The sequence below is a fragment of the Gouania willdenowi genome, chromosome 12, assembly GCF_900634775.1.
Source record: "Gouania willdenowi chromosome 12, fGouWil2.1, whole genome shotgun sequence".
NCBI lineage: Eukaryota > Metazoa > Chordata > Actinopteri > Blenniiformes > Gobiesocidae > Gouania > Gouania willdenowi.
In genome coordinates, this window is record NC_041055.1 from 3,252,756 (window position 1) to 3,278,710 (window position 25,955).

General features: G+C 38.7%; 2 protein-coding genes across 2 annotated transcripts; one reads left to right on the forward strand and one right to left on the reverse strand.

Annotated features, from left to right (window-relative positions):
• Window positions 1-614: 614 nt before the first annotated feature.
• On the reverse strand, window positions 615-17,188 carry lmbrd2b (LMBR1 domain containing 2b). The gene is made up of 18 exons (XM_028463245.1): window positions 17,035-17,188; window positions 14,666-14,861; window positions 12,591-12,697; window positions 11,847-11,945; window positions 11,601-11,768; window positions 11,315-11,525; window positions 8,623-8,697; window positions 8,445-8,558; window positions 6,940-7,123; window positions 6,675-6,856; window positions 5,806-5,939; window positions 5,621-5,726; window positions 5,303-5,400; window positions 4,660-4,763; window positions 4,520-4,566; window positions 3,460-3,574; window positions 3,264-3,390; window positions 615-2,168 (listed from the first exon to the last, which is right to left on the reverse strand). Exons 2-18 carry the CDS (start codon window positions 14,837-14,839, stop codon window positions 2,105-2,107), a joined length of 2,109 nt encoding a protein of 702 aa, XP_028319046.1. The 5' UTR covers window positions 14,840-14,861; window positions 17,035-17,188; the 3' UTR covers window positions 615-2,104.
• A 5,491-nt stretch (window positions 17,189-22,679) lies between these two features.
• On the forward strand, window positions 22,680-25,510 carry LOC114473373 (protein phosphatase 1, regulatory subunit 3B). The gene is made up of 2 exons (XM_028462945.1): window positions 22,680-22,821; window positions 24,088-25,510. The coding sequence occupies exons 1-2, from the start codon at window positions 22,799-22,801 to the stop codon at window positions 24,947-24,949; spliced, it is 885 nt and encodes a 294-aa protein (XP_028318746.1). The 5' UTR covers window positions 22,680-22,798; the 3' UTR covers window positions 24,950-25,510.
• The last annotated feature ends 445 nt before the right edge of the window (window positions 25,511-25,955 follow it).

The following is a 25,955-nucleotide window of genomic DNA, read 5'->3' on the forward strand; positions in this document are numbered from 1 at the left end:
ACAAATGTACTACCCATATTATGGCTTCAATAATAATAATAATTAAAAAAAAAAAAAACATTTTCAATCGATGAAAAAAGTGTTCAAATTTATTTTATTTTTTTTTTTGCATTTCAACACTTTTTTTCTTTAATATATTTATTTTTGAGAGAAGTAAAAAAAAAACATGTTATTGAAAAGTTATTTTTTTTATTTAAAAGTATTTTTTGTGATTGAATAATAAAGACACAAATCTATCTCCATTCATCAAAACAAATATTTAACCGTTGTCTAAAAAACAATCAATAGATTAAAAACTGATCACATAATTTACTTACGTAAACAAGTAACAGCTTATAAATATTTATTTTAAGAAATTTTACTCTCACATAAAACAAAAATCAGTATTTTACTTCTTAATTACTCACTTTTAAAACTAAACTACAAATAAGTATAATTAAAACAAGCATTTGAATAATTAAAGATTTCACTCATGTCTAAAAAAGACAATGAATGGGTATGAATTTAATGAATTTCCAGATGTTTTATTGAATTGTTTCTTTGATGTCTTTGTCCCTTCATCAACTGCTACATGATTTACTATTATTATTATTATTATTATTAGCATCGAGCTGTGACACGTGAAGGAGTTTTTATTGAGGGAGAAACATCAGAGCGATGGACAGTGGGAGCATCAACAACACAAACATCTACATCTCTGATGGGCTCATATACAAAATATATCATACATATATACACACACCTTCAGAGGATGGCTCTGTGTTCTTACAACTTCATTCCATCCAAACATCATTGATTTCTAATGTTTACCTTTAAACATTTCCTTTTTTTTTTATCTGTAAAAACTCATCTTCTACAATCACTATCTAAGCAGTTCCTCACGTTTCGTCCTCAGTTGTTGTTTCTTCAAAGTTTTTAACAGAAAAAACTGTAAAATGTCCTTCAAACAGCAGTAGACCACGATATTATCGTCCTGTGGTGTGACTGTGAGACCTACAGTCAGTGTGAGGGTCCTTGGTTCCTCTTAAGTTAAGTATTGAAACAGTTTGCAGAGGGTTTGAGTTTATTCAAATATGAATGCTTATTTTTCTTTCTGGCTTTGTTACTCAACAGGTTTGAGGTTTGTTAAGGCATCTGATCTTATTCCACTAAGATCAGCTCTAAATACTTTAAAGAACAGAGAAAACTAATTATTTACTGAGTTTCTCCTCAGGTCAGGATGTTTTGATGCTAATTTAATGCAGATGTTTTAATCAGCATTTAAAAAAGTGGATTTCATATAAATGTTGAACATCTGCTACATTCAGCTTTAGTTGATCTCAGAGGAACCACTGATGTGTGTGTGTGTCTCACTGACGTGTGTGTGTGTGTGTGTGTGTGCGCGTGCGTGCGTGCGTGTGTGTGTGTGTGTGTGTGTGTAGTTGACCTCAGAGGAACCATCCATACTTTTAATCTGAGATTTAAAGGAGCTAAAATCTAAAACGTAAAATTAATCTTTAAATATGAATATAAATTATTCCATTAAGACTCGATTAGTTGATGTCAGAGAAGAAATTTAAACATTGGGTGTAAAATAAAGGTCTGAAGTGAGTTTGACTGTGCTCGAACGTGTGTTAGAGAGCAAACTGTCACATTAGGAATCGGTTTGAGATGAAGGAAAACTCAGACGTGATCCTTTAAACGTTTCTTCTTCTGCAGGAGGTCCAAGGAAACAAGCAGCAGTTTGAGATGGGTCGCCCTGAGGAGTCCGGAACAGGTGAGGAACAGGTGAGGAACACGTCAGGAACAGGTGAGGAACAGGTGAGGAACACGTCAGGAACACGTGAGGAACACGTCAGGAACAGGTGAGGAACAGGTGAGGAACAGGTGAGGAGGTTTAAAATCTTCTCCTGTTCTTCTAACATTGATCCATCCTCACACATAATTGGGCGAAAGCAGGTTTGGACCGGATTTAAGTGCAGACACGTGAATGTTCTTGAAATAAATAACCATGTTAACATTAAATAATAAACTCTGTGACCTTCATGAAGCAGGACCATGACCTTCAGTGTCTGTGAACGTGTGGAGATGAAGCAGAAGCCTGTGAGCTCCACCCTCCTCTTCGTCAGACGTCGTCAAAGATGCGGCTCCGAGACGACGACATGGACAGATAACGACCTCCCACGTGTCTGACATCACAAAACACAACAGAGCAGTGATTCAACCAATCAGAGGACAGATAAACAGTCAGCAGACCTCTAAGCTCCGCCCATGCACTGAAACACTCTGTGAGCCAGAGTCAAGGCCTAAAGAAGCAGTTTCCATGGCAACAGCATCAGTCACCTCAGTAACAGAGGCTATTAACATGGCAACAGTATGTAGAAACAGCCGTCATGCCAACAGAGACTGTTACTATGGCAACAAAAACTTTTACTGAAATAAACAAAGCTGTTACTATGACAACAGCAACAAGTACTGACGTAACAAAGGCTGTTACTACAGCATTCAGTCACGATAATTAGGCTGTGAGCATGATAACAATAGATAAACTAAGTAGAATCAGTCACCATGGTAACATCTGTTACTAGGGCAACAAAGTCGTGACCCCATGTGCGGTCACCTGGAAATAAAATGTTGTCACCTCAAATGATTAGTAATAATAAAATATAAAAATTAGAATTTTTAATGAAAAAAAAAAAAGATTTATTTTTGAATTGCAGCAGTGTCCTTAGAGTACGGCTTCTCAACCTTGGGGTCGTCACCCCATGTGGGGTCGTCTGAAAATAAAATCAAAATGGGGTCGCCTGAAATGTCTAGTAATAATAAAATAAATAACTCATTAAAATTATATTTTTTAGTGTTTGTTTTACCAGATTTGATTTTTTTTTTTATTTGTATCTATTTTGCACAGTTAAAAAACAGTACAAAATATCACAGAAATATACATACAGCGCAGGCAAGAGGAAGAAGAGCTTAAATAATTATCATTCTTTTTCAAATTAAAACACTACACACAATCTCAAACAATTGTATTTCTCTAAAAATTCAGTATAAAAATATCTGAGCTGGTGCATCTGTGTGTTTGTAACACAGTATAACAAACATGAAAATGGGGTCACGACAATAAAAAGGTTGGGAACCACTGTCATAGACCTTTACTGCAGTATCAGTAAGTAGCATCAGCCTCAGTGGTGACAGAAGCTGTTACTATAGCAACAGAGATTGGTAAAACCAAGCTGTGATGCCGAACAGGAAGCAGTTAGTAGTAGATGAGTGAGGTTTACCTGCTGGACTCAGAGTCCAGAGGCTCGTCTGTCAGCGTCTCAGCGTTAAAGTCCAAAGGTTCAGCGTCCTGTAACAGCTCCACACAGTCTCGCTCTGATCGGCCCGCGGAGCGACTGTACTTAGCCTCTGTGGAGCAGGAGAGGAGAATTAAAGATGCTCTACAGACTTTCTCTGCTTTGAAACTCTGACACTCACGTCTGCTGCTGCTCGACGTCACAGAGTCTGAGTAGCTGGTCTCCTTCATCTCGTGGCTGTTCCTGTTCCTGGCAGCGTGCTCCTCTCTGGGGTTCCCGTATCGCTCCTTCCACTCCTGAGAAAACCCATCGAAGTTAGACAAACTGAGCCCAGAACAACCTGATGCTAGCTGTAGAAACTGTTGTAAAAACCTTATTTATTTACTTCTCATAAACAACTAACAAGCTGTCAAACTGCACGACAATTTTCCAGCTTTTAAAAAGTCTGATCTGGTCTTTAAAACGAGCTAAAATGCAGTACTTTTATTTTGAAGGCGGTGCATTTTTAACATCATGCTGTCCTATCACACGTCTAACACTAGATGGCAGTGTTTAGTTACTTTTTTTAAAAACAAAAGATAATTTCTCGTTTTAAACCACACTGGGTCCAGTAGTAAGTTACATAAGTTCTACAGCTGAATAAATATAGATATATACATGTAGATCTCGACACACTGTGTGACTTTAGTCTAAGGCAGGGGTGTCAAACTCATTTTAATTCAGGGGCCAAATAAGGAGCAGTTTGATCTCAAGTGGGCCACAGATTTTATTTATGCAAGAAAACGAGTCATTTCAACATTATTGTGCCCTAGTTTGCACTTCTACGTATACATAAAATACTAAATGTGTAAGAAACCGACAATATCCAAGCAGTAAGTGATAAATATCAGTCCCAACAGGATCTTCATTTTAAATTTCCTAGATTTTGAGACAAATTACTATTTAATTCAGGAAAATATTATGTAATAATTTGAGTAAAACTGAAGGATCTTGTAAGAATTTTGAGATTTTTCAACTGATATCATTAAAAATGATTGCAATCATGTGATGTGATGATTGCATGAAACTGTCAGCCCCTGCAAATTATCGTTCAGTTTCATTTATAAAATGATTCATGTTTTCTCTCTGATTTTTACTTTCTCCTGCGGGCCGAAATAGATTCTACAAAGGGCCGGATTTGGCCCCTGGGCCATGAGTTTGACACATGTGGTCTAAGGCGTATCTTTCCTGCTGAGACTCACTCTGCGTCTGTTCTCGCCGTCTTCAATCCTCTGTCGCTTCCGTTTTTCTGTTGATGGAGAAACACACAATTGAATTCACGTTTGTGTGTGTGTGTGTGGTTGTGTGTGTGTGTGTGTGTGTGTGTATGTGTGAATCTTACCTCGTCGGATCAGTTCTTTCCCCTCATCGATCAGGTCAGAGGTCATTTCACTGTCGTCCATGAACTGCTGGAAGCCTAAAAGGTTCAGACAGCGAGTTCCTAGACTGAGAGCAGAGGTTCACACACTGGTTACCAACTACTTTAGTTCTAACTAACCATTACCAGTTCTAACTAACAATTACCATTTCTAACTAACAATTACCAGTTCAAACTAGCCATTACCAGTTCTAACTTACCCATACCAGTTCTAACTAACAATTACCAGTTCTAACTAACCATTACCAGTTCAAACTAGCCATTACCAGTTCAAACTAGCCATTACCAGTTCTAACTAACAATTACCAGTTCTAACCAGCCATTACCAGTTCTAACTAACAATTACCAGTTCTAACTAGCCATTACCAGTTCTAACTAACCATTACTAGGTCAAACTAGCCATTACCAGTTCTAACTAACCATTACCAGTTCAAACTAGCCATTACCAGTTCAAACTAGCCATTACCAGTTCTAACTAACAATTACCAGCAGGAAAGACAGTGCTGAAGATTGATCAACCTTTAACTAGTGCTGACTAGTCAGCACATGTTGTTGTTTATGTTGTTTATGACGTAAACATGTGATTTGATTTGTGGGCGGGGCTAACCTGAAGTAGGTGGCGATGCAGAGGATGACGATGAGAATTGGATAATAGATGTAGAAACCGTTGGCGATGAAGGAGAGCACACGCATTGAACCCATGATCTGTAACCATAGCAACCACAGCTCAGTGTGTGTGTGTGTCACTGATGTATGCATATGTGTGTGTGTGTGTGTGTATCTCACTAATGTGTGTGCATGTGTCTGTGTGTGTGTGTGTGTCACTGATGTATGTGTATCTCAATGATCTGTGTGTGTGTGTGTGTGTGTGTCACTGATGTATGTGTATCTCAATGATCTGTGTGTGTGTGTGTGTGTCTCTCACTGATGTATAGGCCGTCTGTTGTTTGTCCTGATGTGATATCGCTGAGTCCATGTGAATCAAACCAAGGAAGTTTAGACAGAGGGGGGGTGTGAGTCGGCAGAACAGCCTGCAGGTCAAAGGTCAAAGGTCAAAGGTCAAAGAACAAACCATGTAACCTCTCACTCAGACCGTGTCATGTGACTCACATGCCGCTGAACTGCAGGCTGTAGGCGTCAGTCTGGTGGTGTGAGGCCAGGTAGTAGAAGTTAAAGACGCGGATACGGAACACGGTGGAATAAACACACGTGCACAGGAAGAAGATGGTGATGAAGCACGCCACCTGCAGGAGGGCACAGGAAGTACACATAATGTGACAGCGTGACATCACCAGACAAACACACTATTATCATAACTCAGGCTAGTCTGTAAACAAGAGATGGACAAGATCCATCACAGCAGGGGCCATAAAAATGTGATCGTTTTATCTGAGGGCCACATTATCAACATTCATGTCAGTATTTAGAAGAATGACCAATCAGAGCATTAAAACAGGAAAGAACAAATGGTTTTGTCTTTGTCCTTTTGTGTGATTTCCTTGGTATTTTTGAGTTTTTAGACATTTCGTGTTTTCTTTAATTCATTTCATCTATTTTCTTGTCAATAAGACATCTTTTTGTGTGTTTTTCAAGTTATTGTCTTTGTCTTATTTTTTGTGTTATTGTTATTAATTTTGTCTTTTTCTGTCATTTTGTGTAATTTTATTGTTGTTGTTTTTGCAGTAATTTGGTGTGCTTTATGAATCATTTCTAAAAACTTTTTAAAACATATTTTTATGTTACTTTGTGTACGTTTGTTGACATTTTGTGCATTTTGCTGTCGTTTTGTGTACTATGTTGGGCTTCATATAATTTCCAACTTTATGAATTACAATTTTGTTTTGGGGCCCAAACAAATTAGACCGAGGGGCCCTGCATGTGGCCCCCGAACCGCTAGTTGCCTATGTCTGCTGTAAACTGCTCTTTCCCAGACGGTCATGTGATCATGTGTAATAGTAGTTTTGGTTTAGTTGTCTCACCTCGATGTAGAGGTAGTTGTACTCCCGCTCTGCTAACTGGATGAAGACAGCAAACAGTGAGAGGACGGGTCTGGTGCTGAAGAAGGTGCACTCAGACCAAACCACGGCCACGCTGAACAGAGCCAGAAGCACCGACAGCAGCCGATAGCACCAACGCTTCAGCTGGCACTCCCAGTACCATTCTAAACAGAGAGAGAAGCACGGGTCACGGTACACAGCCTTTATAGTGAGTCTGAACTAGAGTTAGTCCTGTTGGCATACCCACCTACTGTGGGTGTGTAGACGTATCTGCTGAACCAGCCTCTGGGCTCTGAGGGAGGGAAACTGTGAACGAACGAGTGAGAAGAACTGATTTCATTCTTAGAAACGTCCTCCAAGTGGACTGCCTGCTGGAGGAGGATCTGCCACTGGACCCGGGTCCTGTTGTGTCTCTGCACCGCGTAGATCACCTCCACACACACACACACACACACGTTTTCTATAGTGTTGTGTCACATGTTTATGTATTGTTGTGTATTGTTGTGTAGTACTGTGTCACCATAAAGGAGGTTTAACAAATTCTGAGTTTATCCATAAACTCTGGGTCAACAAACCCAGCGATGGGAAACTCTGGGTATCGGATTCCATTACAGCTGGTGTGAAGTGGGTCAATCAATCCTGAGTATGTAAACCTTGGGTTACTTACGTGCACACGCGCGATAAAAAGCCATCATCAATAGATCGACGGTTACACGTACTACCATGGTAACCACCCGGAAGAGAGTGATTTATTCACCCTGATGGTGAAATAAGTCGGTGTTTAAGGAATATGAGCCTGTTCTAAAGGTTCAGTGACTAAAGTGGCTTAAATCACCCGTGATTAGTCGCGTTTTTTGGCTGCTTCATCACTTTATTGCTTCAGTGACATGACGAGCGGGGAATAATATGAATGAAATGTGTCTATAGAGACGTGGCAGCAGCTTAGGATGGCTGCATAGAGAGCCCTCCTGTTACACTGGATATAAAGACATTGAATCATTTATATTGATTGTTATTGCAATATTGTCGCCAGAGTCGTCTCAACGTCCAAAAAATGTGTCATAAATAAAACATTAAAGTGGGCCGCAAACCCGCGACCCTATTCTTCCTAGAGCGGTGTCATAAATCACTGCGTCACCATAAATTCAGAGTTACGTGGTCTATTGATCAAACTGTATTACAGTATAAAACAACAATCAAGCCTTAAAAGTGGATTCATTTAAATTGTCATCTCCCCTTTATATTATCCACAGGTTTGTATCCAGGGAACTTTACTACAGACGTCAGTAGATGTTTTAATGGAGATCAACCTCTCAGTGACTTTCACTAAATGCTCTGCATCCACAATGTTAGAAAGAAAACTACAGTTTGTAAAATAAACAAAAAAAACGTAAAGCAGCACAACATTAGGGATGATGTGAGCACGTCTGTGGTGTGTGATGTTGACTAATGTGTGTCAGAGAAAAGTGTTAAGTTAAAGTAAAAAAAAAAAAGAGTTCCTTGAGAAATGGTGTTCAGGTGGGCGGATCCAGGTAGAAACCCAGGGTTTCTTTAATAAAACCTGCCAGCGACCGGGTTGAGTTCACGGGCAATGTGACCATGGTGACATACTCAGAGAAAAACATATCTCGGGTTTAGGAATGAGATACTCAGAGTTTCGCTCATTTGAGCCCGAACATACTCAGAGTTTGAACATAACCTACTTTATTGAATACCCCTCTGTTTGTGTAGTGTTGTGTATTGCTGTGTTACCTGTTTGTGTAGCTTCACCAGGCTCTTCTCTGTAGGGTAGGTGCTCTGTTTGTCATCGTAGTCCTCGTAGTCGTCCATGTTCCGGCCCATCTTCTCCTGGTAGTCCAATGGACACTGAGGGACAGACTCATCAGACCACCCATTGGCTGACACCTGGGAGCTGGCTCCGCCCACTCACCTTTCTCAGGATGGTGTCCACAAATTTCCGTGTTGGATGGTTGTACTTGATGCACTCGCTGACCTTCCTGACCTCCTGAACAACAGAAAACAATACTATTCAGATCACCTGTGGGTGAGCTGATTTATAGTAGAGATGTTGTTTTGTTACATGTTGCTAGTACAGTGCCCATTGGAAGTATGTATTCATATAGTGGGAGCTTAAGTTGAGTTAGCAATTATGGCCAAATGAGTGTTTGAAGGTTGGATGTACAAAGAGGTGTACATACTCTGTAGTGTTATAAAGGGGTTTATTTGTGGGTGCAAAGTAAAATAGCATGTGCAATTTCTCTGGTTTAATTGTATGAGACAATGCACATAATAAATTGGCAAAAAAAAGTTTGCACCAATGTTCGCTGGACTTGAACAAATGGATAATAAATGTCCCACAGCATCCCCTGTTCTTAGACCCTCCTTTGGCAAGGAAAAACTCAGATAACACAGTGGGAAAATGAATGACACACAAACATGTAATGTACATCCAACATACTACCATAGAGAAGAGACACCGAAAACAGGTGGGTTTTACACCGAAGGCACCCCTCAGCAGGTTCTTCTTATATTCTGCCTGTGGCGCCAATAGTGCGTGCAATGTAACAGCCTCACGCGCTTCCCCACATGCTTTTGTTTTGCTTTTCCTTATTTACATAAGGTGCGCATTAGGTTATAAACACGTTGCAAAAATATCAGCGTTCATAATCTTTCCCTGTACATTATAACAGTAGTACTTGTAGTATAATAGCAATTATTCTCAAGTTTTGAACTCAGTTCAGAGTGAGACTTTGGCTGCAGCGGTGGTTTGGGTAAAATCTGATAAAAGACATCAATTCATACAAATAAAACTATTTAGTTAGCATTTAACATATCTTAGTGCAGGGGAGCTTATCATCACACGCCTTTCTTGCTTGTATAGAGAGATGTTGCACATGTTATTTTTTGACAAGTGATGCAGTGACATGTTATGTTGCACACGATTTTTTTTACATGTTATTTGGTGACATGTTACAGTGGGGCAAAAAAGTATTTAGTCAGCCACCAATTGTGCAAGTTCTCCCACTGAAAGAGATGAGAGGCCTGTAATTTTCATCATAGGTAAATCTCAACTATGAGAGACTAAATGAGAAAAAAAAAATCAGAAAATTACATTGTAGGATTTTTTATGAATTAATTGGTAAATCCATTGCTAAAATAAGTATTTGGTCACCTACAAACAAGCAAGAATTCTGGCTCTCACAGACTAGTAACTTCTTCTTTAAGAGGCTCTTCTGTCCTCCACTCGTTACCTGTATTAATGGCACCTGTTTGAACTGGTTATCAGTATAAAAGACACCTGTCCACAACCTCAAACAGTCACACTCCAAACTCCACTATGACCAAGACCAAAGAGCTGTCAAAGGACACCAAAAACTAAATTGTAAACCTGCACCAGGCTGAGAAGATTGAACTTGCAATAGGTAAGCAGCTTGGTGTGAAGAAATCAACTGAGCGAACAATTATTAGAAAATGGAAGACATACAAGACCACTGAAAATCTCCCTCCATCTGGGGCTCCACGCAAGATCTCACCCCATTGGGTCAAAATGATCACAAGAACGATGAGCAAAAATCCCAGAACCACACGGGGGACCTAGTGAATGACCTGCAGAGAGCTGGGACCAAAGTAACAAAGGCTACCATCAGTAACACACTACACCGCCTGGACTCAAATCCTGCAGTGCTAGATGTGTCCCCCTGCTTAAGACAGTACATGTCCAGGCCCATGTGAAGTTTGCTAGAGAGCATCTGGATGATCTAGAACAGGATTGGGCGAATGTCATAAGGTCAGATGAAACCAAAACAGAACTTTTTGGTAAAAACTCAACTCGTCGTGTTTGGAGGAGAAAGAACACCATACCTACTGTAAAGCATGAAGATGGTAACATCATGCTTTGGGGCTGTTTCTCTGCAAATGGACCAGGACGACTGATCCGTGTAAAGGAAAGAATGAATGGGGCCATGTATCGTGAGATTTTGAGTGAAAACCCCCTTCCATCAGCAAATGCATTGAAGATGAAACGTGGCTGGGTCTTTCAGCACGACAATGATCCCGAACACACCGCACGGGCAATGAAGGAGTGACTTCGTAAGAAGGATTTCAAGGTCCTGCAGTGGCCTAGCCTGTCTCCAGATCTCAACCCCATAGAAAATCTTTGGAGGGAGTTGAAAGTCCGTGTTGCCCAGCGACAGCCCCAAAACATCACTGGTCTAGAGGAGATCTGCATGGAGGAATGGGCCAAAATACCAGCAACAGCCTGTGAAAACCTTATGAAGACTTACAGAAAATGCTTGACCTCTGTCATTGTCAACAAAGGGTACATTACAAAGTATTGAGATGAACTTTTGTTATTGACCAAATACTTATTTTCCACCATAATTTGCAAATAAATTCATTAAAAATCCTACAATGTGATTTTCTGGATTACCTATGATGAAAATGACAGGCTTCTCTCATCTTTATAAGATGAAGAACTTGCACAATTGGTGGCTGACTAAATACTTTTTTGCCCCCACTGTATGTTATGTAGTGACATGTTACGCTGTGACGTTATTAGTGTATATGTAAAATGAATGATTTCTAACGTGTAAGCAGTAAAATAAGAGTATAAATGGTCTGACCTCCATCACGTCCTCCAGGTTCTCCTCAGCGTCCACCTTCTCCGTCATCAGTTTGGAAGCCTTGAAGTAGGTCTTTATGAGCAGGTGTCCGTGTCTGGAGGCGTTCCAGTAAGAACGAGGGATCTCCACCAGTCCGTATCCCAGTAGCAGCACCAGCAGGAACAAACCCCACGTGTTGGCGGCCGTAATGCCGATCGTCTGCAGCTCGTACCTGAGGAAACACCCAGTTCATCATATAACTGCTATACATAGCTACTGTATGTTATTGATTAGGATCAGTGCTGACCAGGAGAGGCGGAGCTTAGGATGGACGGCTACATAGATGAGCAGTGAGCCAAAGATCAGCAGGTACGTCCCATAGTAGATCGCGTTCTCAATCAGAGCAGTCTTGATCTTTCCAGAGATGGAAAATCCTCCAGAGCGAGCGTATGACTGCATGAAGGGCAGCAGCAGCCTGAACACACACGCACACACACCTGAATGACTTGAACAGGCCCCACCCCCTCAGGCCACAGGCTGCATGGTCACTAACCAGGTGAGACACTGTGATGTCCAATACACCACCCTCCAGAAGACGGGCATGATGCCGTCAGGAATGTAACTCCACGGCTTGTAGCACGGTGTGGGAGCGCTGAGACACACAGACAGTATAAAGATCAACATATGGTCTGCAGGACAGACAAGGGCCATCAGAGGAACAAAGATGGCCCTCATTTCATTCATCAGACCTTATGGTATCTGTGGATAATGTGAGAGCCTTTGCTTTAATGCAGTGGTTCTCAACCTTTTCACCCCCGACCCCTCAAAACAATTAGTTTAAACTGGCAAATAATCGCGAATGTGGTTAAATTGGCAAAAATAAGCATGAATTATGATGAAAAAAGGTTAAAAGTGACAATAATGGGTCAACATATGCAACATTAGGTGGAAGAGTGGTGGAAAGGGTTCACAAGTGCTGAAAATGTCTTGAAATTAGAAAAAAATTGCAGAAAAGGCATTAAAATTTCACGAAGAAGTGGCAGAAATGGGAGTAATGTAGCAAAAATGCATTAAAAGGAGCAAAAATATGGCAAGAAAAAGTGACGAAAATAGGTTAAAATATGGCAAGTTTGGTGTAGTTGCAGAAAAAGGGTAAAAATAAGCAAAAATTGACTCAAAATGTTCAAAAAAATATTCTTAGTTTCTTGAAGGCATCTTGGGACACCCTCCCAGTGTCTCGCAACTCAAGATGGGGTCCTGACCCCAAGGCTGAGAACCTCTGCTTTATAGGACACACCTTTTAGTGGGTGTGATGGACATGTTGGGCATCGTGTGATTCGATGGCAATGGGCTGGCTGTGGGGAGGCGGGGCTTGTGGTCCAACGTGCACTGCTTGTAGATGGTCTGAAAGGACATGAAGTGATGTAATAAACATGTGTTTTCCCACTGAACAAACCTTAAACTGGTCAGACTGGTTTTCTGCTCTCACTGAACTCCAACTCATCAGCAGCAGTTTTCTCTTTCCTGCTCCAACATTCAAACCAGCCCTGAAAACCACAACCTATACATTCATGATGTATATATAACCATATTACTTTGTACATTTGTCATGGACAATGACTCATGGACTCATTCATTTTGGCTCTGAACACTGTCATCTTGTGCAGTGTGGATTGGAGACACTGTCTGGTCCCACTAGGACCATTGTCCCTGCTAGCTGCTACATGTTAGCATTGAGGTGCTAGCTGCTACATGTTTAGCACAAGGTTCCTACAGCTTTAGTGAAATTAAATTCAAGATTTTTTATTGCCATTTAAAAGCATTTAAAGCATATTTAAGAAAAAAAACACGCCACATCAATAACATAGGATTAGGGTCATTTCTTTCCAGTGTCTAGTACAGACGTGCAACTGGCGGCCCCAAAGTAAACACACAAAAATACGCAAAATGACAGTAAAAAACACAAAAACACAGAATAATTTAATCAAAATGACTCCAGAAACACAAGATGACTACAACAAAAGCCAGAAATCTATAAAACAACAAAAATTTAAAACTTTGTTGGACAAGCATATTTTTGTTAAAGGTATTGTGGACGATGTTTAGAAAAGAAACACCCTCTCCACTTTTTGAAAAAAATGCTCAACACTCCTATGTGTGTGGGAGAGCGTGCACGAGGCCAGTCTTCCTCGTGCACATCTCTGTTTACAAGTTGGTGTGGACATCGGTCATACAAGCTTAATTACCAAAAGAAGATTTGCACTTTTCCCACTATGTCAGACTCGCCACCAGTACGTGATAATCCATTTTTTGAAAGGACCCGGTGAGCACAATTTAAACATCATCCACAATACCTTTAAATTTACATTTTCTTATGTTGTTTATAAATATTTACAAAAAAACGAATGTTACCATTTATTTTGAAATGTGAGACTAACTCATAAAATCATACTTGTGTTAACATTTAATACCTCTGAAACATTGATTTAAGACATTTTATTGACAATTAAGCAGGTGCTAGCTGCTACATGTTTAGCATTGAGGTGCTAACTGCTACATGTTTAGCATTGAGATGCTAGCTGCTACATGTTTAGCATTGAGGTGCTAGCTGCTACATGTTTAGCATTGAGGTGGTAGCTGCTACATGTTTAGCATTGAGGTGCTAGCTGCTACATGTTTAGCATTGAGGTGCTAGATGCTACAACTTTAGCATTAAGATGGTAGCTGCTACATGTTAAGCATTAAGGTGCTAGCTGCTACATGTTTAGCATTGAGGTGCTAGCTACTACATGTTTAGCATTGAGGTGCTAGCTACTACATGTTTAGCATTGAGGTGCTAGCTGCTACATGTTAAGCATTGAGGTGCTAGCTGCTACATGTTTCACATTGAGGTGCTAGCTGCTACATGTTTAGCATTGAGGTACTAGTTGCTACATGTTTAGCATGCTAGAACTAAAAACTAACTAAAAATGAATGCAGATGAACAATAGCAACGTCTTCTCAAGTTCTCTTGTTTCTTTTGCTGTGGTCTGTGCATCAGCATTATGAGTATACTGGGAAATTAGAAAGGTTCCGTGCTGTATGGAGTACAAAAAAAAAGTGTTTTATCTGAATTTTTTTTTGTGCATCATTTTTCTGTAATTATGTAAACGCAATAAATTACCAGTCCGAGATATTTTTTCTAAAATTCTGTAATTTCTCACAAATAATCCCAGAAATTTCCTGCAAATTACATTCAAATCTTTGAAATATGGCCACAAAGGGAGTTAGAAAAAAGATTGTTGAGCTGAAAGCTGTGACTTATTACTTGGATGTTGTAAAATCAACATCCAAGTGTGTGTGTGTGTGTGTGTGTGTGTGTGTGGAACTGACCGTGCTGACGTCCAGCGGGAGGATGAAGACGATGAGGAAGCACAGGTACCAGGCCAGCAGCGTGCCGAACAGCACCATACGCTGCTGCTTCTTGAAGTCTCCATAGCGGTGCAGCAGGAACAGGGCCAGAAAGAACACCACCACGATCTCTATCGCCAGAGCCGCTCCGCTCATCCCTGCAGCAGCACAGGAACACCTGTGCACAAACAAAGGGAGTCACACACCGTCCAAAACCACCACCAGTCCACCCGCAGAGCCTCAGGCTAACACGTGACAATCATCAACCCTATTCCAGTCATTAGGGACTAAGAAAAACACTATTTACATTCTGAAACTGAAAAAAAATCAACGTAACCTGCTCCTTTTTTTAAATCTCTCTCTTTATTTAAAATCCGGGGCCAACATAGAAGAAACATGACACAAAATGCCTCACGTGCATGTTTTGTGACAATATACGGTGTACACATTATAAGACAACCTTAGGTCTCAGAGTGAGGTATCAGGTATCAGGAAAACCTCTGTCATTTATCAGACCAAACGGACTCATGACTCAGCAAAACCTCCATCAGATGAAAAGGTCTCACTTGCCAAACCAAATGCCGTCAATGACAAATGCATGATTCAAATTAAAAGTCATCAGACCAAACAGCTCAGACCGTAAGACGTTCTTTTCTTTTCTTCTTTAAAAATTAAGATATATCAACGTATTGTTTGATTAATAAATATATAGTTAAATGAAACGTTGATATATCTTAACGTCTAATTACAAATAGGAAATAACAGCTTTCAACTTTACTCTCGTATCTCAAGCAGCACATATTGGTGATGTAATGTGTGCTTCCGGTTTCTTCAAAATACAACGTCATGTTGTGTTTTATGACCTGAGGTAGTTTAGTCTGATAACTTTTATTCTGAAGCCTGAGGCCATTTCATTTGACGTCATTTTGTCTGATAAATGACAGAGGTTTTCCTGATACCTCACTCTGAGACCCAATGATGTCCTTAAATGTACAAACAGTTTTTCACTAGAGACTTAACATCTGAAAACTGTGACAAATACGTCCAATTCCACCCAATATTTTGTTGTGGCGCTACCTGTAACAAATCAAGGAGCAATCATATAATCCTGTGACTGAAAATTAATTCAGAGCTTCATCTAAAGTGCGTTTTAAGGTTAGTTCAGAATGTTATGACTGCGTTCCAATATAGAAAAAAATCTGGTACAAAAACAGGTTTAGCTGATGGTGTATTAGCTGAACTGGTGATCAGTTTACCTGGTGACACATCATCTCCAATCACACGGCTGTGCAGGATTCATGTAAAACGTGAGGGTGATTATTTATCATTAATAAAGTAATAATGTTTTGGGAGCATTTCACACAATTCATGGGAAACAGCAGTGTGGCTAAAGTTGCACGATAAAAGTAATAACAATACTTGACTAAATTAACCTTATTCATCATGTTTGGTTTGATTTCAGGAAGTTTAACAGCAGTAAAGTGACAAGTCATCAAAACATCAGCTCATAGTACGTCATATTTTCCTCAAGATTTGACATTACCATTTTTTCTTGATTTTGCTTTTTTTAAAAAAACTAATAAAATAATAACATGATTAAAAATTAGGCCATTTCAGTTTCAGGGGGTAATTTGAGTCATTTCCTGTCTTTTTTTCTGTATGTTTCGAGGCAGCACTGATAATAAACCCTGTGTGATCCAACATAAGGAACTCATTCTCGTGTTATTTATTCATACAGACGTCAGTAAATATTGAAGTATTACAGCAATCGTCTCTCAGTCAGACTTCTGTGATGCTTCCTTGTAAAGTTCAGGAGAAATGTTGGTGAGTTTTATGTACTTAAATTAAATAGTTACAGTACAGGTGACCACTGTCTGAGCTTGACACGCATCAATAAACTCACTTGATTATTCCTAATAAATTAATAAAAAATTTGCAAAACAATTCAGAGAAAAATTATTATTATTTTCATCGGTTATTGGTAATAAAAATGAGAAATGATGGATGATCGGTTCTGTTGGTAAAGATCTATAAGAGATCTGTGTTTACACAAAACTAATACAGGTATGTTGTTCACCCTCACGTGACCATCTGTTGCCAGGGTAACGGTACCGTTTTCCCACGGTTCTGGTTGTAGTCTGTAAAATTACACCGGAACCAGCAAACAGGTATGTTTTAAACGCAGTCTGAACCCTGAGCACCTCCACGGAACCAGTACCGAGTCACCCTCACCCCTCCCGAGTCCAGGACCGACAATGACGCTGCGGTACCGGCCTCGGTCTGTCCGTCAGAACCACAGACGGTACCATGTCGTCCACAGACAGCAGGGGCGCTGACGTGTCGCCTCTTACCGGCTCAGTCCGCTTCGGTTGTCCGCCTCTCGGTGCACTACACTCCGCTGTGTTCAACGGACAGACCGCCTGGCTCCCAGGGTTGGTAGCGGTGAATATCTGGTCACATCCCGGTCCTACCGGAGAAGACGGTGACGTCACAATCGAGCAGGCCGCAGGTCCGCGCCTGCGCACAAAGGCAGAGACGTCAAAACACCTTGTTTTTTTACTAACGCCACAAAAACAAAGGCGTTTTTCATGACATTTTTTAGAAATACTTATTCCCAGCATATAGAAAAACGACATTGATTATAATGTTTCAAAAAAATACAAAAACAAAGTTTTTATGATAAGGCTATATTTATTACAACCTTATAATCAATTATATATAATATAATTTATATATATTATACAGTGTTTTTTTGTTTTTTTTTAATTAACAAATACATTACTTTTTTAACAATATATCTGAAATACTCAGTGAGTTTAGGATATCCTTGAACATTTTACGAATAAATGCCTTAAATAAATGAATACATTATTACTTTATTTTGACTAATGCCATGTTACACACATTACTGTATACTGATTATATATGTATTTATGACAGTATCATAAATTCTAAATAGATAACACTGGCAATGTTTAGAGTACATTTACATACCTTACTTACATAATAAACATTTCTCACATTATCTTCAATGCATAAATATAAACATGTATTTAAGCAATTATGTTGCAATACAGTAGATTCAGTTATATATATATATATATATATATATATATATATATATATATATATATATATATATATAACAATTAAAGTTAAGCCTTATAGATTAATAGATTAATAGTGACACATCTTCATCCAAGTTCCTTTTAAATGTCACATTTGCGTTTTTTAATTGATTTATATTTGTTTACATATATAATTAATTCTAAAGATTCAGAGAAAGTTCAATGATTATGTTTTCTTATTGCCTTAATGGAAACATCTATATTTATATTTCTGGTGTACATTTACCAGAAATAAAATATATTTGAGAAAGATATCAACATTTATATTTGTACTGACAATATAATCTATGCTAAACTCATGTATATATAAAGAAAGTAATAATAAATATTATGACTGTGAATAAATCAGCATCTTTAAAAAAAAGAAAAAACTAAAAACAGGTAATTTTCTGTATTTATGCTCATTAGCGAAAATCACTGCCCCCTACAGGACATTGAGGGAATTACAGCATCAAGAAAATAAAGTGAGTGGAAATAATATAAACCTAAAACTTCTAAAAACCAATAAATAAACTGTACAAGAAGGAGAATTAAATCATCTATGATGATTTAAGACGATTGACATCGGAAATAAAAACTAAAACTTCAATGACCCAAAACACACTGCCATCACAACAAAGGACTTCATCAGGGGGAAAAGTGGAAGGTCTTAGACTGACAAAGTCAACCATTGGACCTTAACCCAATAGAGCATTTTAGCTCCTGAAGAGGAGACTGAAGGTAGAAACAACCAGAAACAAACCAGAAGTGAAAGAAGCTGCAGTAAAGGCCTGGAGAAGCATTTCACATGAAGAATGCAACAGTCTGGTGAAGTCAGTGGGTCGCAGGCTTGATGCAGTTATTGTAAGGGTTATGCCACCAAATATGAAATGTTATTCACTTTAAGTTCATTTAATAATGTCTGTTCCAATACTTTTGCTCACTTGAAAAGTGGGCGGGTTCAAATGTTTAAAATCTAGACGTAAATACCATAAAATAAAAGCTGGAATTCTGAACTTTTGTCTCATATTCATGTTTTGATTTGAAACCCAAATGACATCAGTATACAACAAAAACAAAGGACTTGACCTTGTTGTTCCAATACTTTTGGAGGGAACTGTGTATGAGAATGTGACGAACAGACGTCACAAACCTTTTATTAAATAACAATTTGTATTTATGAACACTGCAGAGAACATCAACAACATTTTAAATCTTATTAATGAATATTAAACAGGAATGTTCTTTATATGGAATTAAATTTTTGTCGATCTTTTGGTTCTACATTAACACAGATATGTGTAATATATATATATATATATATATATATATATATATATATATATATATATATATATATATATATATATAATATGTGGATATTTTATATTTCTTGTTTAACGGGCATTCAGCATCCACCAGGGTTGGGTTCAATTACAATTTTCAGTTACAGTTACGTCTTAAATTACCAATTTTCAATTACAGTGACTCAGACGCCCACGCCAAAAATATTAAAACCTATATTTTCATTGATTAGGAAGCCTGCCAAGGTAATCAATAGATAGGAAATAAATTAGATGATATTTGTTTTTAGTGTATTTTACAGCTGATTTTGAACCAGTTAGCATTAGAGATGCTAACAGAAAGCTAACGCAAGAGGCAGGTTAAGTTTTATTAGGTTATTTCATTCAGGCTCAGTAATTGTGATGAATTGTAATAGAAATTTAGTAATTGAGAACGTAAATGTAATTGACTTTCTGAGCATTTACAAAAATAATCGTCATTTAATTGTAATTGAAAAATATGCTGGTCACTGTAATTGTAATTGAAGTGTAATTGAAAACGTAATTGTAACTGAAAAATGTAATTGAGGTCAACCCTGGTTTGAAGCTCAGTGTGAGTGTTTCTTCTGTCAGAGTCAAAGTCAAAGATAAACCTGAGAGAAATGTGCAGACGTTTCTTATATAATGTGATCATCCCAGTGATGGTATTGATTGATGATGGGGGTGTTATTGTTTGTCTCCATTAAAGCAGGTTATTTAAAGCTCTGGGATGGATCAGTTGGTTCATATCAGACCAGAGTCCTGCTCTGATTAATGTTTCACTCTTATTATCTTCAGGGCCACAGATGATGAAACAGGCTATTTTCAGGTCGGGGACAAAGTCCTGCCAGGAGTCCTCGATTCGCCCCAAACCAATATTTACATGTTCAGACTTTAGACATATTCAGCTTACTGTTCCACAGTCACAGCAGCAAGTCAGCACTAAAATATCACCACCATCATCATCATCATCATCATCATCATCATCATCATCCTCCTGTCAAACTGTAGGAACTCTCATGTCATCGTCTCCTTCCCAGGGGGTCAGTGTGCACACAGGCACAGCAGGAGGCCTGATGAAGGTGAGCATCAGCCATTATTCCATTATTTCTATTTTACAAAAATATTGATTTTATTTGAATTAATCCAGACCAGTGAGGGACAGAAGTGAAATTATAACAACATTAATTTAACATAGTTTATACTTATATTATTTGCCAATGCTAATGTGACTGAAGGACCTAAGTAACTAGTAAAAGGACCTAGTTGCTTTTAACTACTTAAAAGTAACTCATTTTACATTATGAAATTAGTTACTTTAATTTTGGTACTTCTGTTGAATTTGTATATAAGCTAAATATTTAGTTTCACCCGTGACATTTAGGTTTAACATTTAACATTTAGATTTAAATTTTGATTTAACATTTAGATTTAGATTCACCATTTAGATTTAGATTTAACATTTAAGATTTACACTTATATTTAGACTTAACATTTAGATTTAACATTTAGATTTGACATTTAGATTCAACATTTTTAAGATTTACATTGAACATTTAGATTTAATATTTAACAGTTAGATTTAACATTTAGCATTTAGATTTAGATTTAAAATTCAAGATTTACATTTAACATTTAGATTTAGATTTAAGATTTACATTTAACATTTAAATTTAGATTTAATATTTAACATTTGGATTTAGCATTTAGATTTAATATTTAACATTTAGATTTAATGTTTATTTAAATTCAACATTAAGCAGTTTTAGATTGATATCTAGATTTAACATTTAGATCTAAATTCAATGTTTAAATTTAACATTTAAATTTAACATTGACATTATATTTTTATGAGAAAAAAGAATCATAAATTTCACAATTGTTGTTGTAAATCTGGTCAAAAGTAGTTTCAATTGGTAACCCATAACCCTGGGACAGAGTGGGTCTCTGAGCCTTTAACATGCATTTATTTACATCAGGGTTTTCTTTTAATAATTTGAGCAAATTTTTGCTTATTTTTACCATTTTTCTGCAACTACATCAAACTTGTCATATTTTAACCTATTTTCATCTAGTTTTCTTGCCATATTTTGCTCTTTTAATGCATTTTTGCTACATTACGGCCATTTCTGCCACCTCTCCATCCAATTTCTATGTCTTTTCTGCACATTGTTTTCCACTATCGAGACATTTCCACCTAATGTTGCATATGTTGACTCATTATTGTCACTTTTAACCTCATCTCACCATATTGCATGTTTATTTTTTGCCAATTAAACCACATTCCTAGTTTGTCATGCCAATTATTTGCCAGTTTAAATTGTTTTTTTTTTGTTTTTTTAATTATTATTATTTGTTCCAATACTGACACATTGAACCCTTTTTTTTTTTTTACCACTTTTTCTGTCTGTTTTTTGGAAACTCAAATTTGCAACTTTTAACCAATTTCTGTGGTTTTAATAAAATCCCATTTTCCAACCTTTTCCATCATTTTGGGTCACTTTTAACCCATTTTAATTCTGATTAAAACAGGGATTTGCATCTTTAAGTGACTATATAGTATATACTATGGCACAAAAAAATAATACTAAACTTCCTTGATAAGAGTGAAAATTATTCAGATAAATAAATAAATGTGGTTATCACGATTCATAGAACAATGAATCATCATTTTGCTGACTTTATGGATGGACCCCAAAAATCTCTTCCCTTTATTCCCCCTTATAGATGGTCCGGTCTCCAACCCCCAACCCTTCGGTTATTGGACGACCCCCTCTACCACTGACAAAAAGTCAACAATATGATTAAAAAGACATAATTATGATAAAAAGACATAATTATGATAAAAAGTCATAATTATGATAAAAAGTCACAATTAATTTATAAGATAGAAAGTAATAATTATGATAAAATTACTTTTTATGTAAAGTTTCAAAGAAAGACACAAAAATGTGACAGAATCATTTTTGCAATAAAGACGTATTTGTGTACTTCTACTCTTTTCTACACTATGTATCACAAGTGACATTCTTAGAACTGAATAAATAGCCAAAATATGATTTTAATTATTATTCAAGGTGTAATTAGAATGGTAACAGCCAGTGTCGGTAGACTGCAGCAACAATTGTGACTTTTTTTCTCATAATTATGACTTTTTTCCTCATAATTCTGACTTTGCAAACTCATAATTCTGACTTTACTAACTCATAATTCTGACTTTGCTAACTCATAATTCTGACTTTGCTAACTCATAATTCTGACTTTGCTAACTCATAATTCTGACTTTACTAACTCATAATTCTGACTTTACTAACTCATAATTCTGACTTTACTAACTCATAATTCTGACTTTACTAACTCATAATTCTGACTTTACTAACTCATAATTCTGACTTGCAGAGGTGATTTGTATTTATTTAATGGTGGAATAAGGCTTCCATCAGATCACTGTGTGTCCTTTTAAAGTCCATCATTCCTGAACACGCTTCATTAACGTGATCGTAAGCCCCGCCCCTTCACACTCGCCCATTCCGGCGGCGCGGCCTCTGATTGGCTGAGGCCGGCTGTTCACGTGAACCATGAGTGAAGCTTTTTGAAGGCACGAGCGGAGCGGCGTGAGTTTACCGGGTCACAATGAGACGGCAGAGGGGCGCGAGGCCCTGACACGGACACCGAACACACCTCCGATGGTGCTCACGAGCCGCCGCAGGTAAAACCGACCACCGTTCACCGAGCTTCCGGAACAATGCGCACCGAGGCTTTTAACCTGAGCCCGTTAAACACGTGAACGGTACTTACCGGGTCCGGTGACGCTTTACTGTCACAAATACCGTTAAAAAGCGTGTTTTTATCTGTTCATCTGCAGACACGGAAACTCACCTGACACGAAGTGGGCGGAGCTAAGACTGCTGACATGTTGTGTAGTGATCAGAATATGAATTTACACAAAACGTGAAGGTTTTTACTGTAAAACAGATAAAGGGACATTATTTTCGTATACAAACAAACTAGTTATAGTTTATAGGGGTTTATTGTTTGGGTCCTTTTATTATAAGCATATAAATTGTTTCTCAAATGGGGGTACGTGGACACTTAAAGGGACGTGATGGCGCTACAGGGGGTACTTGAGAGAGAAAAAGTGTAGAAAATGAAAAAATAAAATGTCAGTTTTGGTCCCACCCCAGGTGTTGGGTCCCCTGAAATTTCAAAAACATTTAAATAGATTTTTTAATTATTATTTTATAATTAAAACAACACACAATCTTAAAAAACTGTCTTTCTATATTTTCACTTTGTGAAATATAAATCTAGTAAAACTAAAATGCAGTTAAAAAAAAAAAAAGTATGTCTGGGGTCGCCAGAAATTCTTGATATCAAAATGGGGTCACGATCCTAAAAAGGTTAAGAACCACTGCACTAAATACTATTTCCACTTATTTACAAAATTAGATTCTTTAAAAAGTGTTATTTGTTCATTCTATCATTATGATTTCTTCTTATTTTCTTTTTTATCTCTGTGAGGCTGAACTGTGTCATTAAAAATAACAATTCTTAGATTAATGTTGTAAATTCATGATAAAATCAGGCTGGCGGCCGCTTTCTACCTCATTTCTGCTGCAGTACCATACATGAACTGCTGGGTGCAGTGTCGCTTCACCATTTACATTGTGAAGAAGAATTGCGCAACATAAGAAGAACCAAGTCACATGACTCGAGCACCAAAAAAATAACATGTATTTTTAAAAGAACAACAAATGATTTCATATATATTTTGTACAGTCAGTGTTTTATGGCATTTAAAATATTGGTATATTATGTACATTCTGTTAAGAATTTTATTTTTTCAAATTAATTTGGGAAAACCAATGAGAACTTTTAACCATGGGGGGGGCAATGCTCCCCCTGCCCTCGACCACCTCTGCGTATGCATTGAATGTAACTAAAGCATGTCTGACATGTGTTTCCTGTGTTTCAGCGCTGTGCGCGTCGCTGAGCCGACCATGCCCATCGACATGGCTCTGTGTCTCTCTAAGAAGGACTTCTACATGGCGCTCTCTCCGAGCTGTGAGTCGGCGCTGAGGTTCGAGCGCTCGTGTCGCTCCGAGCAGGGCGAGGCGTCGGAGAGGTTCGCCCACCGCGACCCCAAGAAAACCAAGAAGCAGGTGACGTTCGCCGACCACCGTGGCCTCGCCCTCACCCGTGTCAAGGTCTTCTCCGAGTTCAATGACCCCATCGACATCCCCGCCAACATCCAGCAGATGCTGAACACGGCGCTGAGCTTCACCGCCGAGCCGGACAAGCTGACGCTGGACTTCACGCAGCCGTCCACGGACTACCTGCTGTTCCGCCAGAGCCTGGAGAGGAACCTGGTGTGCCTGGAGCACTGCATCCTGAAGGAGCGCGCCTTCGCCGGCACCGTCAAGGTCAAGAACGTGTCCTTTGAGAAGCGTGTGTGGCTGCGCGTCACCTTTGACTCGTGGCGGACTCATGCCGACACCGAATGCATCTACGTGCGCGACGCCTTCCCCAGCTCATACTCGGACACGTTCTCCTTTGAAGTGCCACTGCCCGCCGACCTGCCGCCGCACCAACGCGTGGAGTTCGCCGTCTGCTACGCAGTGGCGGGCCGCGAGCACTGGGACAGTAACCACGGCAACAACTACAACATCGTAAGGTCGTCTGCTAAGGCGAGCCAGCACCATGTTGGCGGCCGGCGTTCAGAGTCCAACGACTTTGGGATTCACTTCGACCGCTACGGGAGCCCGACGTGTTCTCACGGGCTTTTCCCCGACTGGCCTAGTTACGCCGGGTACGAGAACATCGGACCGTACTACTGAACACAACGGCCAATCAGAGTGGGCCATTTTAGATACAGGAGTTACATCATGATGTTCTCAGGAGGAGGAGTTATGAAACCATGTGACCTTAGATTCACGCGTCTGATGTGGATTTCAGGGGCAGGATTTATTACCAAAAGGGGGAGGAGTTAAAGTGTTAATTCTTGTTAATTCATTGTTTTTGTACGATGAGATTAAAACTGTTTACTGACGCTTTGTCACTTGTTGGAACATCCCAGTGAAGCACTGCACTGGTTTTATTGGTTTTGGTCATTTCCTTTAGAAACGGTGGAAGCTTCAAAGTGCGTGTGTGTGGGTGCGCTGAGCCTGTCCCATCGTGGTCATGGTGGGTCTCTTTGGGTTAATGTTTCACCGCTCGTCCTTTATCTGCTGCTCTGTCACGATAACGTGTGAACACTGGCGAGTTCCTGATGTTCGCTCTGTGCACGATTGTGGGGTTTTATCAAATATGTCGGTTAATAAAGTTTCATGTTTGAATTTTCTCATGCACTGTGGAGGAGAAGTGGAAGATGAAGAAGAATAAAGTTTGGTTTTTTTTAACTCAGACTCCGTTTGTGTGCATGCGATGAAGAGCGAGGACAAAAGAAAAAACCTGAAACACAAAACTACACCAGAAAATGTCTCTAATACGAGATCAATTTGCTGCGTTTCCATTACCTTTGGAAATGCTCAAAATTTAAAAAGTTCAATAAAAACTGGTCATGGGAACAACTGCATTTTGAAAAAACACTCATACCGCTAAAAAGTTTTTACGTTTCTATATTTAAATGTATCGTTAAAGCTCGATGGAAACCTTTTTTCTGCAATTACACGTCATATGACGTGACGTACCTAGTCACATGACCACTGCTCTCTGAGAGAACATGGCGGGGGACGTATGGACAGAAGAGGAGACAGAGATATTTATTTACTAAATATTATTAGTGCTACATTAAAAGTGAAACAACAAAGGAATGGCAGCATTACCAGGAGGTTTAAAGAGTCC